This window comes from Olea europaea, chromosome 12 (assembly GCF_002742605.1).
Source record: "Olea europaea var. sylvestris chromosome 12, O_europaea_v1, whole genome shotgun sequence".
In the NCBI taxonomy this organism is placed as follows: domain Eukaryota; kingdom Viridiplantae; phylum Streptophyta; class Magnoliopsida; order Lamiales; family Oleaceae; genus Olea; species Olea europaea.
Window position 1 is genome coordinate 9,992,661 of NC_036248.1, and position 18,700 is coordinate 10,011,360.

Here is an 18,700-nt window from a genome sequence, read left to right on the forward strand (position 1 = left end):
TAGAGATGAAAATTATCAATCCAACTCAATAAGAGGACATGGCTGAGGAAGAGCAAGACCATATCAAAAGAGGTATGACAAGTCGCAAGTTAAATGTTATACTTGTCATCAATTTGGACATTATTCATGGGAATGTAAAAGTGGTGATGGTGCGAAAGCTAACCTTTCTCATGAAAAAGATATAGAAAATAATGAAGAGATAGAGTCTACTCTTTTGATAGCTTGCAAAGACTTGCAGCAAGGAGAAAAACATTCTTGGTTCCTTGATACTGGAGCTAGTAATCACATGTGTGGGAACAAAGATTTGTTCATAGAGCTTGATGAGAAGGTTGGTGGCAATATCACATTCGGGGATTCCTCCAAAATTCCAGTAAAGGGGAAAGGTAAAATCTTGATACGTATGAAAGATGGAAATCACCAATTTATTTCAAATGTTTATTATGCTCCGGATATGAAGAGTAATATTTTGAGTGTGGGTCAATTATTGAAGGAAGATTATGTTTTGTTCACAAAAGGTTGTAATGTGTTCTAAAGGATGGTGTAGAAAATTTGATTGCTAAAGTACCTACGGCGAAAAATCATTTATTTGTGTTGTCCATACAAACTGATATGGCTAAGTGTTTGACATCGTGTTATAAAGACTCATCATGGTTGTGGCATTTACGATTTGGGCAAATAAATTTTGGAGGGCTCAAAACAATGGCTAGCAATGGAATGGTGAAAGGTTTGCCTCCAATACATTAGCCTAATCAGCTTTGTGAAGAGTGTCTTTTTGGTAAGCAGTCAAGAAAGGTCTTTCCAAAAGAATCTCAATCAAGAGTTTCAAGGCAACTACAATTGATACACACTGATGTATGTGGGCCAATCACTCCATGTTCTTTTGGAAAGAACAAATATTTTCTTTTGCTTATTGATGATTTCAATAGAAAAACATGGGTGTATTTTCTAAAAGAAAAATCGGAGGTGTTTAAGTGCTTTCAAAATTTTAAAGTTCTTGTAGAAAAAGAAAGTGGATTTAAAATCCAGGCTGTGAGATCAGATAGAGGAGGCGACTTCACTTCCAGAAATTTTCAAGACTTCTGTGATGACAACGGAATTCATCGGTTCCTAACTGCTCCAGGACCTCCACAACAGAATGGTGTTGTTGAACGAAAGAACCGAACAATTCTCAATATGGCAAGGAGCATGATGAAGACAAAGAAAATGCCAAAAAAATTTTGGGCAGAAGCTATCGATTGTGCTGTCTACTTGTTGAACCGGTGTGCCACAAAGGCTTTAGCCCACAAGACTCCACTTGAAGCATGGAAATAGAGATTTCAAGATCAGCTCTTTCGCTCGCCGAATCAGAAGATATTGAAGCATAGCGCTTTTCTTTTGATCTAGAGTTGAAGCATGGAATGAGAGAAAACCAGCAGTATCTCATTTGAAGGTATTTGGATGCATTGCATATGTCCATGTTCTTGATGAGAAGTGTTCGAATCTTGATGACAAGAGTAAAAAATGCGTGTCCGTTGGCTATGATTCAAAAACAACAGGCTACAAGCTCTATAATCCAAGTGATGGGAGGATTTTGATGAGGAAGCAACATGGAATTGGCATGTTGAAGAAGATAACTATAACTTTCTTCCTTTCTTGGAGAAAGAAGATGATAATGAAGATATATATGAGACCACCACTCCTCCAATATCACATCACGTGGTGAAATTGATGTTTCTGAAGAAAGTTCAAGTGAAAAGCCTTTGCGTACAAGGAGGCTTGATGATATATATCGAGAAACCGAGAGAATTGATGATATTACTTTCTTCTGTCTGTTTGCAAATATTGAGCCCATAAGTTTTAATGAAGCTGCTGAGGATGAGAAATGGAGAAAAGCCATGAATGAAGAAATCAGAGAAATTGAGAACAATACTTGGGAATTAACAACTCTTCCCAAGGGGCATGCTGCCATCAGAGTTAAATGGGTGTACAAAACTAAGAAAAATTCAAAATGAGAGGTGGAAAGATACAAAGTAAGACTCATGGTGAAAGGATACAAACAGTGTTAAGGCATCGATTATGAAGTTTTCGCTCCAGTAGCTCGGTTAGAGACCATACGACTGATAATTTCTTTGGCTGCTCAAGACAAGTAGAAGATTTTCCAAATGGATGTTAAGTCAACCTTTCTCAATGGCTATCTTGAAGAGGAGGTCTATGTGCAACAACACCCCGGCTTTGTAGTAAATGGAAATGAGGACAACTTGTTGAAATTAAAGAAGCTCTTTACGGCCTAAAGCAAGCACCAAGAGTTTGGAATTGTAGAATTGATAAATATTTTCAGGAGAATGGCTTTACCAAGTGTCCTTATGAGCATGCTCTCTACATTAAGGTGAATGCCAATGGTGTTCTGATTGTTTGTCTATATGTCAATGATCTAATTTTTATAGGCAACAATCTAAAGATGTTTGAAGAATTCAAGAGAAAAATGTGCTATGAATTCGAGATGACAGATTTAGGTCTAATGTCCTATTATCTTGGGATAGAAGTGAAGCAGACTGAGGAAGGTATTTTCATTGTACAAGAAAATTATGCAAAAGAAGTTCTACAGAAATTCAACATGAGTAATTGCAATTCGGTTAACACTCCAGTAGAATGTAACATCAAACTTTCTAGATATGATGATGGTGCAAAGGTGGATCCAACCTTGTTTCGAAACTTAGTTGGAAGCCTGAGACATTTAACTTATACAAGGCTAGATATATTATTTGGAGTAGGACTGGTTAGTCGTTATATGGATGCTCCAACCGTTGGGAATCTACTTATACATACACAGCGAAAAATTAAAATTATTTCGACTCCCACCGAGGATCCCTTTGTGTTTAGATAGAAATCGTGATAAAGATTGTACCTTTGAAGAATTCTGTAAACATTTTGCTAATCTTTTCGTTCCAACAATTTTGATTCGCCATCTACAACTATCCAATTGTCCAGCCTCCAACGGTGATCCACACAGAGAATAAGATTGTAGCTACCAGGGTTTTCTCCTCTTTTTGTGCTAGCAAGAATAATTATGAAAAATCATATGGATTAAAAACCCTAACCATGTATTTATATAAGCTCAAACGGGCCTAGCCCAGTCCGATCCAATATTTAATTAATCCATTTAATTAAATTCGGTCCGTAAATTAATTAATCCAATTAATTAATTCGGGCCTATAAATAACCAACCTAATTAATTAATTTATCCAACGATTGTTAAATTAATTAATTGACAAATTACAATCTTCCAATTTTCTTTTGTGTACGACCCATCAGGTTCCCGATCACGATATCTAACGACGTGAAATATTATTTTGATCTAATCAAAATTGATAAATTAAAACACCCTTTTAGTTTATCATCAATTCACACTCGCTGTCCCAGATTGACATCTAGCAATGTGTTAGGGCAATATATGTGACGAAAAATGTCACGTGGTATGACAAAATCAAACTTGTTCGTTTACTGTGAAATTATAATCCCTTCGTCAATATGATCCGATTAATAACGAGATATGAAAATGTGTCAATCTCGATTAACGATCATGTCTTTCACTTCACTATTAAGTCAATATAAGTCGAAAATTCCTTTTCGACTTATGAGTACACATTGGCCAAAGATTTCATCATCGACTTAATTTAATGAAACGCAGATCATAATCTCATACTATCTAAGAGTGACGAATCCTTTATTGATCAATCACAACCTTCATACGATTTTTGACGTACCCGAACGATGTCGTATTAGCAACCCTTTTCAGAGCAACATCCAACACCGTCAAAGTATAACTGTCCTCATATAAGGTACCATGACGACCTCAAGTCAAAGGACCAATTCCACTACTGAACGTTAGAGATTAACCACTGACACGCAGATAGTTATCCATGTGGAATCTCTCGACGGGTCTTCAATATTTTGTTCTATAACAAAACATCCACGTGTTCATTTAAGTATCACCACACTTCAGCTTGTGAGATCAGCTACTTACTTGACAAGTGAGAAATGCCACACGTGATGGTCTATCCGTAATAACGATATCTGTATCTTGTTATTACTTACGACCACGGACGATTTAAGATTCAATCAGATGTAATTTGTATCTCACAATCACAACTCTTTGTGATTAACAAATTACAAAGATTTGAATCTACGGACTCTATTATTTATTTAATTGTCTATTAATTAAATAATAGATCTGGCATTAAATTGTATTAATTATATATCAAAAGTATTTATGTCCAAAGTTGATTGGACCTAGGGCATAATACTTACAAACTCCCACTTGTACTAGATCCAATCACTTATATATCCAATATCATAAGTCTAGATGACGATCATGTTTATGCTACGACAACTCTTTGCCAGTGGATCTGCAATACTGTTAAATGTGGGAATTTGTTCTTCTCTTTGCGTCATTTCTATGTATTATCTCTCTGATGAGATTATACCGCCTTAATACATGTTTGGAACATTGATGAGACCTTAATTCCTTCACTTTTGCAATGGCTCTATTGTTATCACAATACAATGGCATGTGATCAACAATATCAGGAACTACTCCAAGTTCATTTATGAACATCGTGATCCAGATTGCAACTCTTTGCTACTTCTGAAGTAATCATGTATTAGGTTTCTACTATTGAATGAACAGTTGCTTCACGTTCGGAACCTTTCCAGCATACTGCTTAAGAGTAACCCAGTTTCTCCATATGAAATTTTCTCAAGATTTCATCTATGTAAATTGGGATGAGTTAAGCAATCTTCTAGATCTTCCTCTATAGATCAAGTTGCTTCTCCCATATCTGTCATGAATAAATCTTTTAACAACCATTATTTCAACGATTAAAATATAGGGATGTCGTTTTCTATAATATTAGGAATACGACAATGCTCCCACTACCTTTTTGTAAATAACACAATTCGTCTTCAAATTTGATAAAATCAAACACTTTGACTTTTTCATCAAATCGAAGATTTCAGCTCCAAGAGACTTACTTAACCTATAGTCATGGTATGCAACTGTTGTAAGCGAAACCCGAATGGACTTTAGTAAGGCTACAGGAGAAAGGTTTCCCCAAGGTCAACACTTAACCTTTGCTTCTAACCTTGCTTTGTGTATATGGATATTTCCATCCATATCGACATTTTCCTTGTAAACTATTTACAAAAACTTTTGGGCTTTATTCTATCAGGAGGCTTGATCAAGGTCCAAACCTTGTTCACATACTTCGAGTTCATCTCGAGTTTCATGGCCTCTTTCTGTCTCTTTTAAGTTAACACTTGACTTTATTTTGGTGCAACTAGCAGGTTCATTATCCTTGATCAGTAATACCTGATTAGTAATAATGGATTCGCACCTTCTTGAAGGCCGAATGATCCTACTAGATTCACATAGAGCTGACACGTCCTCAGGAGTCTTTACTTCCTAATAAAAAATATGTCCCATATCAGATATAGGATCAAACTCAGATTTATCTACTTGGTTAACTATATCCGTGGACTCTTGAACTCTTTCAAGTTCTATTTTGCTCCCACTGTCCTCCCCTAGAGTAAACATTTTCTCTAAGAAGACGATATGTCGTGAGACGATGACTCTCTTCATGATAATAGAATTTATATTCAAACGTCTGCTTTGAATATCCCCACAAATACGTATTTATCAGATTTAGTGTCAAACTTATCCAATTCAAGGCGCTTCAAATAAGCGTCATGGCCCCAAACTTTCATATAAGATAAATTGGGACTATTGTCTTTCCATAACTCGTATCGAGTTCTGTTAACCAATTTAGATGGGACATGATTTAATTTGTTGTACACTGCAATCAACGCATGACCCCAAAAATCGTTTTGGGGAGATTTGCATGCTTGTTATTAATCGTATTATATATAATAATTAACGATTCCTCATTTTAGATACATTACTATGTTGCAGTGTATATGGAGGAGTCCACTGCAAGAGAATCTCATTCTCTCTTAATCTAAGTTTTATCTTTAAGAAATTCTCACTCGATCAAATCTTAATGTGAGGGTATCTTTACTTATTTATTTCTCTACTTCTAGTTTGAATCCCTTGAACTTTTCAAGAGTCATGTTCGAGTTTCATCAAGTATACATGATCATTGATGAAATAAGAGAAACATTACCTGACATCAATTGACATGAATTCATATGCATCACTATGCATTAGACCAGTAATTATGCTGGCCTTTTTTCTTTTCAAGTAAAAGAAGATTTGATCATTATGCCAGACATGTATAATTTGTACTTGTCAAAATCAATTAATCCCGAGAATACATCTTTATGTAACTTTGGAATTGCATTTCATCTATATGACAAAGTCTGTATGCCAGATTTTGGTAATAATTAGATTATCGTATTTATGCCTTATAATTTCTATACTCATTATAGAATCCTTAGTATTAAAGAATATAAACGTAGTTTTGTAATTTACCATAGCCATTAGGATCTTTATCAAGATAAACAAGAACAACTATTGTCCTCAACATTTAAAATAATTCATGTCCGAACATAAAATTCATTTTAATGTTCCAACTATGGTTGGTATAAAGCGACATTTCTCTAATTCCAATACTAAACCAAAAGGCAATTTCAAGAAGTATATTCCTACAGGCAATGCAGCAACCTTTGCTCATCTCCAACGTGTATGTCAACTTCTCCTTTTCGCAGTGGTCGATTTCTATTTAGTTTCTCCATGTTTGTATAAATATGAGATTTACATCTGGTATCAAATACTTAAGAAACTCGTGAAGTAGACGTAAGCCACGCAATATTCCTTTCAATGACCTTTCATTCTATAATGAAACAAAAGGTCATTAGATTTGGTATTGTCCTTCACTTAGACTGTCTTAACCATATTGGGTGCTTTCTCAAAAACCCCTTTAGATTTCCTCTTAACACTCTTAGATGAATCAATGGTTTGCCCACTACCAATTTTGATAAAGGGCTTAACAGTCCTAAGCATGTTAAGCAACTTTATGAGTATGCATTCGAGTTTATTCATGTCATAATTCATAATTAGTATGAATAACTCTATGATAGAGATTGTAGAGCTAAGTCAATACTTAGTTCATAGTTAATGATTGAACTCAATTGAGACACTTCTCATGTCAATCATTTTCAGCACATGAGGATTGACTAAAGATTCTTTTGTCACTTTGCATCAGTATAGTTGTTTGAAAGGCTCATACACATGATTATTATCATACAACTCTTTGTAATGAAGAATTATGTGTTAATATCTATACTCTCAAATTGCTTTTGTAACTCAGGTGATATAGTTGCAAGTATCACATACGTTGCAGTACTATTGTCATCGCTGCGTTTATTATAGCAACCACCTCTTCCTTAATCGAGTCATCACCAGATGTCTCTAGAAAATGGCTACTTAAGGACAACCAGCTTTCTCATGCTTGAGAACAGTTCTCAAATTGTAGTGTCAATCAAGAAGATTTAATTTAGTTGTTGGCATCCAATATGCCTCTCAAATACACATGGTTACTCACAATTCAATAAATATAAATGACGAAAAGAAAAATAATAATATTTAAAATGCATCAATTAATTTAACATGAAATTTTATTAAATTAATCATGCTTCCACTGTTTAATTAAAATTTATGACCCTCTTACATAAATTTATGGAGTCCATACCTAATTCCCAGTAGGTTGGGATCCCATCTGTTAGGAAAATGTGTAATTGGCAATCTGTGACCAAAGGACCTATTTGTCATATTTGTAACGTCAGGGACTAAATTGTAAAGGTCTAATAGTTCAAGGACTAGAGTTGCAATTTAATAAAATTTATTGCATGGGTCTAGGGTAAAGGTGGATGCTTTGAAGTTGCAAACGGCGCGTTGATGTCGCTAGAGTTTCACCCTGACCTCGCTCAAGCCTAAATTGCAGAACCAACCTCGCTGGAGTTTCGCTGGGCAGTCGCTCGAGAGAAGGTGTGTCGCTCGAATTACACCAGCACCTCGCTCGAGCGACCGTGTTATCTGGCCATTGCTAATTTTAATTTCTCGCGAATTTTTAACACTCCATATTTCCAAATTCGACCTAGTATATAAACAAAACGTCCGGTTTTTCATTGAGAACCTTTGGCAAACACAAAACATCAATTCCTCTAAAATTCCAAAGGATCAAGAACAAACAAATTCATTCTTTTCATCTTTCATCTTTTCATCTTTTGTTTCTTTGAGTAAAAACATCAATCTTTACAAAAATCAAAACACCGTTTCATTACTCCTTACCAACTTCCAGAAGATCATTAGTTTGAAGATCCGGGAAGGAAATTGCTTGAAGAGTAGGAGTGCTTGGTGACTCACGAGAGGTTGAAGATATTCAAGGCTGGGATTTTGGCGCAGATCTGCAGAATCCAGGAGAGCTTTGGTTGATACAGTAAGGAGGTCAGAGAATTGGTAGTTTCAATTGTGTCTGGCGTACTGTTAGTCAATATCTTGGATAGTGAATCTCTACTGGCTTGTGCCCGGAGTTTTTACCCAGTTGGGTTTTCTCCGTCAACATTTTGTGGTGTTTTTATTGTTTTTACCGTTTTTCGTTATTTACTTTTCAACCGAAAATTCAACTTAGGTAGATAAAAGTATGTGAATGAATCTAGGCGATGCTTAATTTATGTGACTTGTTGCATGAATTAATTAATTGATTTAAATTCCGCATAAATATCTATTCACCCCCCTTTAGGTGTTGGTTGGGTCGAATTATATCTTTTTCACCATCTATTATATTAAGACCTTGAATGTACTCAACAAGTATTAATATAATATTTGGGTAGATACTATTATCAATTATATCTTCATACAACTCCCAGATCATTAAGCTGACAACTCTTTATTTTCACACATCTTATGTGTTAGCTTAACATGCCTCTAAAATTTATCTTCTTGAGTGTTCTCAACAAAAGATAAATTTTAGTTAAGTCAAACTCATCATTCAGAAATATCAAATATTTCATAGTGTTCAACATATTCTTAATAGACCAGCCTTGAGTGTATTCAACAAGTTGAGATGATTTGGGACTCTGATTTTTCACTATAATGATGGAAGGCGATTATAAATGTAACTTAATATTTTATGGAGGGATTTTGCATTTAAAAGTCTCATCGTGATAATAATATATATTTTATTATACATCTACCATGCAAATAAATATATATAACATAATATAATATTGTGGACAATAATAGGCTTTTACTATCTAGTCTTCCCAAATCATAAGGAAGACTAGTTGGTCAATTCTTTGGGGGTATAGCATTGAACAGTATCGATGCACCATCTCCATGGTCTCCTCCTCTTCTTGTCTCTTCAATTAGTCCAATTGCAACTTGTATCCTATACTAGTTGGCATGCAGGCCTAAATGAAATTGGACTCGTAGGCCCACAGTAGTAATAATAATAATGGACTCGCAGGTCCAAAATGATCAAGCGCTCGCAGACCCAAAATAATAACAATAATAACGGGCTCGCAGGCCCAAAACAATTAAGAGCTCGTAGGTCCAGAAAACAATAAAAATAAAAATTAACCATTCAACACACCCATATGGTCGAGTCCATAATCGTCCACTAATAATACATTCATCACATAAATGTATACCTATATAATATCTAATATTATATGCAAATAAATTTCAAATTTCTAGCAATTAAGTCGTCTAAACTCCTTTAGACAAATGGATCGGAACAACTAAATAATTAATTAATCATATTAATCAATTATTTAATTAGCGGGCATATTTAATTAAAATCAAATTTCAATTAAATACTAAATTAGAGTCCAACTCTAATTCAACAATTATATGGCGGGATTATTTAAGTAAAATCAAATTTTAATTAAAAATCAAATTAGAGTCAAACTCTAATTTCAAAATTTAAGGCAGTGAAATTTAATTAAAATCAAATTTTAATTAAATAACAAAATTAGAGTCTAACTCTAATTCCAATAATTAAAGGCGAATTTATTTAATCAAAATCATATTTCAATTAAATACCAAATTAGAGTCCAACTCTAATTCCAAGAAGAAATTTAGGGCGAGGCAATTTAATTAAAATCAATTTTTAATTAAATTTCAAATTAGAATCCAATTCTAAATTCAATAACATATTTGGGTGAGTAATTAATTAAAATCAAATTTTAATTAAGTATTAAATTAGAGTCAAACTCTAATTTAAATTGAATCAATATTTTAATTTAGGATAACACTCCTAAATAAAATAAAATTCAATTGGGGTGAAAGTTTAATATTTAAGTTAAAATCCTATTTTAACGAGAATATAAAAATCGTTAATTTTAAATAAAATTTTAATTTGGGTCAAAATTGAAACATGGGTCAAACCCAATTAAAAACGTAATTTTAAAACCCATTTAAAATTTAAATTCAAAACCCATTTGGAAGTTGAAATTTGACCCAAGTTAAAATTTATAGTCAAGGCCTCACAATTTCGAAATTTTCAAAACAGACCCTTCCAATTTCACAAATTACAGAAACATGTCCTTATTTGAAAATTACAACTTAACCCTAAAATTAAATTGCAGGCAAGCCCTTCAATTTAAAATTGCCAACTTCACCCTTGAAATCAATTTGCAATAAGGTGCCTGACAATTATTAATTTGCAACAGAGCCCCCCGCCTTAAACAACCAATTGAAAAACCCTAGGAAATTCGCCCAATCTTCTCGTTCAAGTTTCAGGGGGCGACGACCGGCGCCGTCCCTTAATCACCGCGACGGGAAGTCACCGCTGTCAAAAGCTGCGGCTTCCCGCCTCAGTAGCAGTGCTCGCGCGCTGCTAAAGTAACCATCAGCAGCGTGCGTGTGCTGCTGCTTTCTTTGCTGCAGCGACATGCTCGTCGTCGTTGTAAGCCCCTCAAGTCGGCGACGAACGCTGCCAGCTGCCAACCCTTTTCCTTTTATTTTTTTATTTTTTATTTTCGAATCAGAACCAGATTTCAATATTTTGAAAACTAAATTTCTTTAATTGCTAGAAACTAGAAAAAGAAACACAACAATCAACTTTTGATTGTACAATGATGTTAAACAATTTCCAACAAACACAAAGTAGGCTCTGATACCACTGTTGGGAATCTACTTATACATGCATAGCGGAAAATTAAAATTATTTCGATTCCCACCGAGAATCCATTTGTGTTAGATAGAAATCGTGATAAAGATTGTACCTTTAAAGAATTCTGCAAATATTTTGCTTTTCTTTTCGTTCCAGCAATCTTGATTCGCCATCCACAACTGTTCAATTGTCCAGCCTCCAATGGTGATCCATACAGAGAATAAGATTGCAGCTACCAGGGTTTTCTTCTCTTCTTGTGCTAGCAAGAGTAATTATGAAAAATCATATGGATTGAAAACCCTAGCCATGTATTTATATAAGCCCAAGCGGGCCTGGCCCGGTCCGGTCCAATATATAATTAATCCATTTAATTAAATCCGGTCCGTAAATTAATTAATTCAATTAATTAATTCGGGCCTATAAATAACCAACCTAATTAATTAATTTATCCAACGATTGTTAAATTAATTAATTGACAAATTGCAATCTTTCAATTTTCTTTTGTGTGCGACCCATCAGGTTCCCGATCACAATATCTAACGACGTGAAATATTATTTTGATATAATCAAAATTAATAAATTAAAACATCCTTTTAGTTTATTATCAATTCACACTCGCTGTCCCAGATTGACATCTAGCAATGTGTCAGAGCAATACATGTGACGAGAAATGTCACGTGGTATGACAAAACCAAACTCGTTCGTTTACCGTGAAACTATAATCCTTTCGTCAATATGATCCGATCAATAACGAGATATGGAAGTGTGTCAATCTCGATTAACGATTATGTCTTTCACTTCACTATTAAGTCAATATAAGTCGAAAACTCATTTTCGACTTATGAGTACACATTGGCCAAGGATTTCATCATCGGCTTAATTGAATGAAACGCAGATCATAATATCATACTATCCAAGAGTGATGAATCCTTTATTAATCAATCACAACCTTTATACGATTCTTGACGTACCCGAACAATGTCGTATTAGCGGCCCTTTTTAGAGCAACATCTAACATCGCCAAATTATGACTGTCTTCATATAAAGTACCATGACGACCTCAAGTCAAAGAATCAATTCCACTACCGAACGTTAGAGATTAATCACTGACACTCAGATAGTTATTCATGTGGAATCTCTCGACGGGTCTCCATTGTTTTGTTCTATAACAAAACATCAACGTGTTCATTTAAGTGTCACCACACTTTAACTTGTGAGATCAGCTACTTACTTGACAAGTAAAAAATGCCACACGAGATGGTCTATCCGTAATAACGATATCCGTATCTCGTTATTACTTACGACCACAGACGATTTAAGATTCAATCAGATATAATTTATATCTCACAATCACAACTCCTTGTGATTAACAAATTACGAAGATTTGAATCTACGGACTCTATTATTTATTTAATTGTCTATTAATTAAATAATAGATCTGCCATTAAATTGTATTAATTATATATCAAAAGTATTTATGTCCAAAGTTGATTGGACCTAGGGTATAATACTTACACCAACGACAACATATTTGAAAGCTGCGAAGAGAATTTTACGTTACATCAAAGGTACTCTTGATTTCGGGTTACATTATTATGTCTCTAATGTTTTCAAATTTAGAGGTTTCAGTGATAGTGATTGGGGTGGCGACATTGATGATCGAAAGAATACTAGTGGATTTGTATTTTACATAGGTAGCACAGCTTTTACTTGGAGCTCAAAGAAGCAATCAATTGTTACTCTGTCAACTTGTGAAGTTGAGTATGCTGCTGTCAGTTCTTATGTTACACAAGTAGTTTGGCTAAGGAATTTATTGAATGAGCTTCATTTTGCACAAAGAGAGCCTACTGAAGTAAGTGTGGATAATAAATCGACCATTGCTTTAGCAAAGAATTCGTTGTTTCATGAACGTAGCAAGCATATATATACCAAATATCACTTTGTGCGTGAATGCATTGCAAACAAGGTAGTGAAGATTAATTTTGTGAAGTTTCAAGACCAAATTGGAGATATTCTCACCAAAGCTCTCAAGTTCAATACTTTCAAGGCATTAAGAAGTTTGCTTGGAGTATGCAAAATTCATGTTTAGAGGGGGGGAGGGGGTGTTAGAAAAATAAATATGCATTTAACCTATTTAATTTAGTTTCATAAATTTAGAAGTTTGAAATAAATGTATTATTAATTAATATGCACCTAGTTAATTGTGGTTCATGTATGCATGTATTATTAATTAATGTGTACCTAGTAAATTGTGGTGCATGTAGTAAAATTAAATTGAGGGGGATGAACTTATGTGATAGGAAGTCCTATAAATACCTATGTAATCTTGAGTTGAATGTAAGCCCACAATTGAATAGAAAATCATTTCGTCCTCCTAAGTCCACTTCTATTTCCTATATTGTCCATAATAAGGTGCAGGCTCATGAGAAAAGAAAAACTGGGATGAGCCAAAATGATGTTTCGGATCAAGTGTTCTTAGATTCAAAAAGTATTGAAGACAGTCTTTGGAGTAACTATAAATATTCTATTCCTCTGCCTATGATGTGTAATTAAATGATGGTGAAATTACTGCAAAGATGTTTCTTAATTCCACCTCTTTCAGAAAGAAAATAACTTAGACATGATGGGAACTTTGGGTGTCCATGAATCCGATACCAGAGAACGGAAAAATGCCAGACTCTTCTGCTATTATTCCCAACTATTCACAGCCAATTTAACAACATTAGATACATCCAAAACCTTATATCCTACAATAGTCAGTCTCCAACTATGTTATGTGTTGTGAATAAAATAGAAATAGTGCAAGAGCAAGGCTTGATTAGATAACATTTATAACAAGCACGACTTTCAAACCTACTGAACGACAGGTGGTAAGTTAGACTACCATTCAGGTAACAAGCTATGACTACAGACTGCCCTTAGTTCCATGGAGCTGACTCTGTCCAAATTGTTTAATTAATTTCTGGTCCAATCATTTCCATTCAAAGAAAAACTAAATAGAAACATAGAAGTATGACAAAGCAGTTATGGTGTGACCTTCACATTATCATTACTGTAAGAAACTACTAACACAAGAAAAATATATCGCTGTAAAAAACAATTGTATAAAAGCTGACCTCTCATGCAGCATCACTGGTTTTGCAAACAAAGGTTGATCCAAACACATATTCCATTGCACTCTGCACTACATTAATCTCTCTCAAGAAAGGTGCACATTATTATGTTCATACAGAAGAAGGAACGGAGCTTAATAAAGATCTTAAATCTGGGATCCATCATGTGAATATATGTACACCAGTCATGATTCATTACTAATCTGCAGAGAAATAAATGTGCCACGACCTTTTGACACTTCAGTAATAACAAACTATATTATTACAAATCTCCCTTATTTCTTTTCTATTGCAATTTCTGGATTATTATATGATGATTTTTGAACTTTCCAGTGTCTGGTGCAAAAGTCAAAACGATAACTGCTGAAAGTTCAGTTACAAAGCATTAAAACAAAATTCAAAGTCAGAACCGCTTTTCTCCTTCCGCTATTTCTCGCAATGAATTATTCTTGTCTGCAACTGCTTTAATTCTGTCTCCGTCCTTCCAACTTCTATCTTAGCATCACCTAATTGATCTTCAAGGCACTTGTCTTCATTTCCACTGCTCTTACCAGCTAGTACACCCTATAGTAAGACTTACCTATATGTTACGAAATCATATTAGTCAAACAAGAATGTTCCATTTTCGGCGCGCACACACACATACACACGTGTGTGTGTGTATGTACCCATTATTTTTGGGATTCTTATGTGGTACTCCTTTTCGTGCTCTTCCAAACTCTTAGAAAGCTCTTGAGAACTTCTTTACAGACCAGCTGCTCCATCTTCTACATTTTTCCCAGCTTTAGCCTTCTCTTCTTTAGATTGTCTTAATTCTTCAATAGATCTCTCAATCTGGCAACATCAGAGCATGTAGCTGGGTATAAACTACACAAATTATTGTGTGTCTCAAGAAGTAAAAAGGCCAGCTCCCTGTACCTTTGCAGCATTCCCTTGTTGTGGTCATGAGAATGTCCTCTTGATTTTTCTGCACTGATGTTGCTTTCACAAGGTCTCTGGATAGAGTTTACTTTTGAATGTTCATCTTCATTTTGTAATGTGGTACGATATTCGTGTAATACTAGATTTGTTGAAGTTTCTGTTGCAAATATATATTACATATTACAGTAATAAGCTGTCATTTATTAAACTTTACGAGTTATGTAATATCAGTCAGTTCAAGTATTAATTTGTTAAGATTTTGTGTAAAATATATGTGATCGAATACACACATTTCACTACTTGAAGATTGGTAATGAAGCTTATGCCTGTATTTTTTATGGAGCATATTCCAATTTCCATGCTTTTCTCTCGTCATAATCCACAGAAAATGGGGCCATCTTAGATAGTTTGAACGAATATTTTCGGAAAGTTTCTGATAAATAAAACTCCAAAGCCCCTTAGCTTTATATTAAGCCCATGTTTGTGTAGATTAAAAACTTGCTAAAAATTTAAATCAAAGTAAAAAATTAGTTCTCATCATACATTTCGTTGGGCTCACGACGTTTCCACTACATATTTCATTGACTTTTATCAAAATTTACTAAAAATCTGAATTTTAGCTACACCAAACGGAGGCTAAGAATGCTCAAAATCACAATCTCACGTGAATTGTGTCTTATTTGAAAAAATACTTATTTATTTATAAAATTCCTAATATCGAGATTGCATCATATGTATCGCTATAAAGATCAGAGATTAGGAGAATAGATAGGATCAAAAACTTGAAACACGGCAAAATGTAAGTGTTATTCTCGAATTCCTTCAGTAACTAATTTTAAGCTTGATTATGACTTTTCCAAAATACAAAATCCTGTCGATATGTCTGAAATTAAATGAACAACAATCAAAGAGAACTAGTACATACTTTAAATGACTCATCAATATTGAAAGAAATAATTTAAATGACTCGTCGAAAATCAGATGTACCATAATGGAGGTGAAAAATTACTACGAGATTCTCCAGCATAATTTAATTGAATGGTTCCGTCTTCCATGTTAAAGATTCCGGTGTCATGGCCACCTCCACCTGGTTCATTGAAATAGAGCTCACAATTATCATCCGTAAAGTATATGCAATTTGGTTTGATACATCCTGACGAGGCAATTGATGTAGATACATTACTACCTAAGAACAATGCTTGATCTCCTAAATTAGTCACTTCAGTTAATCTATATGCATAATTATTCCCCTCCTCATGACATTCATCTAGCCTCAAAACAGAAAAGCCAATTGTATAGTATCTAGCTTTCTTCTCCTCTTCCTTGTCACTACCTTCGGCATCCTCCACCTGATCAACATTATCACTACCATCAACATCCCCCTTACACTCATCAATATTATCACCCGCATCCTCGTCCTGATCATCAATATCATCACCCGCATCCTCGTCCTGATCATCAATATCATCTTCTTCTACATCATCATCATCATCATCATCATCACCAAATAAATAACCCCTTCGGATGCGAGAAACCAGTAGAAGATGTCCAGATGATTCCACTAGATACTTCTGATATGTATCCCTGGTTTCAATTGGAGCAGGGGCAATAACTGTTGCTTTTGGGCCATTGGCATCATCAAACTCACAAACAACTACAACTCCATGAGCATCTACGGCATAAAATTTGCCATTGTAGAAAATTATATCTTGATAAACGCGAGAATGGACTGAGATATTGGTCCAAACAGTACCTCCTAATTTTGTAAAAGCCAATATAGAAAATTCTCCATAAATAGCAACTACAGTACAATCCTCATTATAATCATGTAAACTTTTCTCCTTACAAGGATTTGAGGACATCGCTATTTTCGAAACAAAGAAATACCAAACCTCTTGTGGCGTGAATTTCTCATTATATTCATACTGATCAGGAAAGGTCAGCATAGGAGGTAGGCAAATTTGTTGTCTAGAGAAGGGGTGCAATAAATTGATTTGCAAATCCGTGCCAATTGTCCACAACCATCCGTAATGTGCTCCCGTGCACTTCCTGCCATTCGCTTCTGGCAACTGAAGTTGAAATCTCTTAGACGTTAATAAGTTTAGAAAGCAACGAATCGACGCATCTTGATTCTCTTGATCCTCGGTATCTATTTTTTCAGCAAGCATGAGCCGAGGATATCTAGTAGGCAACGAAGGCTTCTTCTTCAATATTGAAGTCACTGATTTCCAGTCTTTACAAACAGCAGCAAAGGAAGTAAAATCCTCTATTACAGTTAAACTTTGTGAGATAACAACCAAAATGTCCACCGGAAGATCCGTCCAATCTGCCATGTTCAGCTATCAACTGCAGCCTGTAAATTCAAGATGAAAATAATGAATTAAGTGAGATAGGAAAAAATATGATATTTTTAATCAGCCCCACAACAAAAAGAGCATCCAAGGTTCCGCCTGTTATTACCGCGCCGCCAGCCAGAAATAAAAATCAATTTTTTTTTTTTTTTACCAATTTTGATTAAATCTTAATATAAAATATACAGATACGTATAAATTAGAAGCTAAGAACATGAACAGAGAATTGAATTGAAATGTACCTATCGAGAGAGATTACCGAGAAGGGAAGAATTGGGATCTTGAAAATTTAAGCAAATTGTAGTATTGCGGCTGCTCTTTATGACTTTATTTATGGGTGTAGGCTTCCTAATTTAAGCCAAAGATTAGGATTTCCCCCCTTTTTTGCCCCTGAAATTGTTGATAAATTTGAATTATCTATTTTTGTGTTCTTAATTTTTTTCTTTATTAGAAAAAGATAAATATATTCTCAAACTTTTTTTTTTAGTGTAAAATAATAAAAGTTAAGAGAAATTTATTGTAATTAAAATGTGTTGTAGTTAACAAAATTTTGGTGCAATATATTTATTCTAAAAAAATAATTAATGCTAGTGAAAATTAAATAAAGGCCTACTTTTAAAGATTGTATTTCAAAAAATTGGAACTATAGTTTATATATATATAAAAATCAGATGATAATACAATTTTTAAATATTAAGCCCATATTTGATGGGGATTAAAATTAGACTTTTAGTAGATTTTGATATGAGTTAATGAAATATATGATTAAAAGTTGTGGGATTCAGAAAATATGTGCTTGAAATTGATTGTTGACTTTGGTTTGGATTAAAATCTAAATTTTAATTTATACCAAATAGGGTTTTAAATAATAATATTATGAAATTCAATTAATTATATATTCACACCCTAACCCCTAATGTTCATTGCCTTCCTCATTCTTAGTCCATTTTCTCTTTACCATACCTCTCATTTTCTCTACTTCGTCGTCGACGCCAGACGGGAAAACTTTGGAGCAGCTTTGCGCAAGACTGTGCATTATCGTCTGCAACGATTTGTGAAGCACTGCATGGTGGCGGTAGTGCAATGGTGTTTGTGGTGCTAGTGGGGTGTGTTGCGTTGTGGGGCTGGGATGGTGGTGGTAACGGTGCGTCTATAGGTTGTTGGGTTGTGTTGATGGCGATGTGTTTGTATTGGACTCGATGCG

General features: G+C 34.5%; 1 protein-coding gene and 1 pseudogene across 1 annotated transcript; both read right to left on the reverse strand.

Moving 5' to 3' along the window:
• Positions 1-15,345, reverse strand: part of LOC111406560 — a 42,210-nt pseudogene extending 26,865 nt beyond the window's left edge.
• A 591-nt stretch (positions 15,346-15,936) lies between these two features.
• LOC111405556 (putative F-box protein At5g55150) lies at positions 15,937-17,804 on the reverse strand. The gene is made up of 2 exons (XM_023034503.1): positions 17,739-17,804; positions 15,937-17,498 (listed from the first exon to the last, which is right to left on the reverse strand). Exon 2 carries the CDS (start codon positions 17,476-17,478, stop codon positions 16,123-16,125), a length of 1,356 nt encoding a protein of 451 aa, XP_022890271.1. The 5' UTR covers positions 17,479-17,498; positions 17,739-17,804; the 3' UTR covers positions 15,937-16,122.
• Positions 17,805-18,700: the final 896 nt, after the last annotated feature.

Coding starts and splice junctions, on each gene's coding strand:
- LOC111405556 (XM_023034503.1), bottom strand. CDS start 17,478: ATGGCAGATTGGACGGATCTTCCGGTGGACATTTTGGTTGTTATCTCA.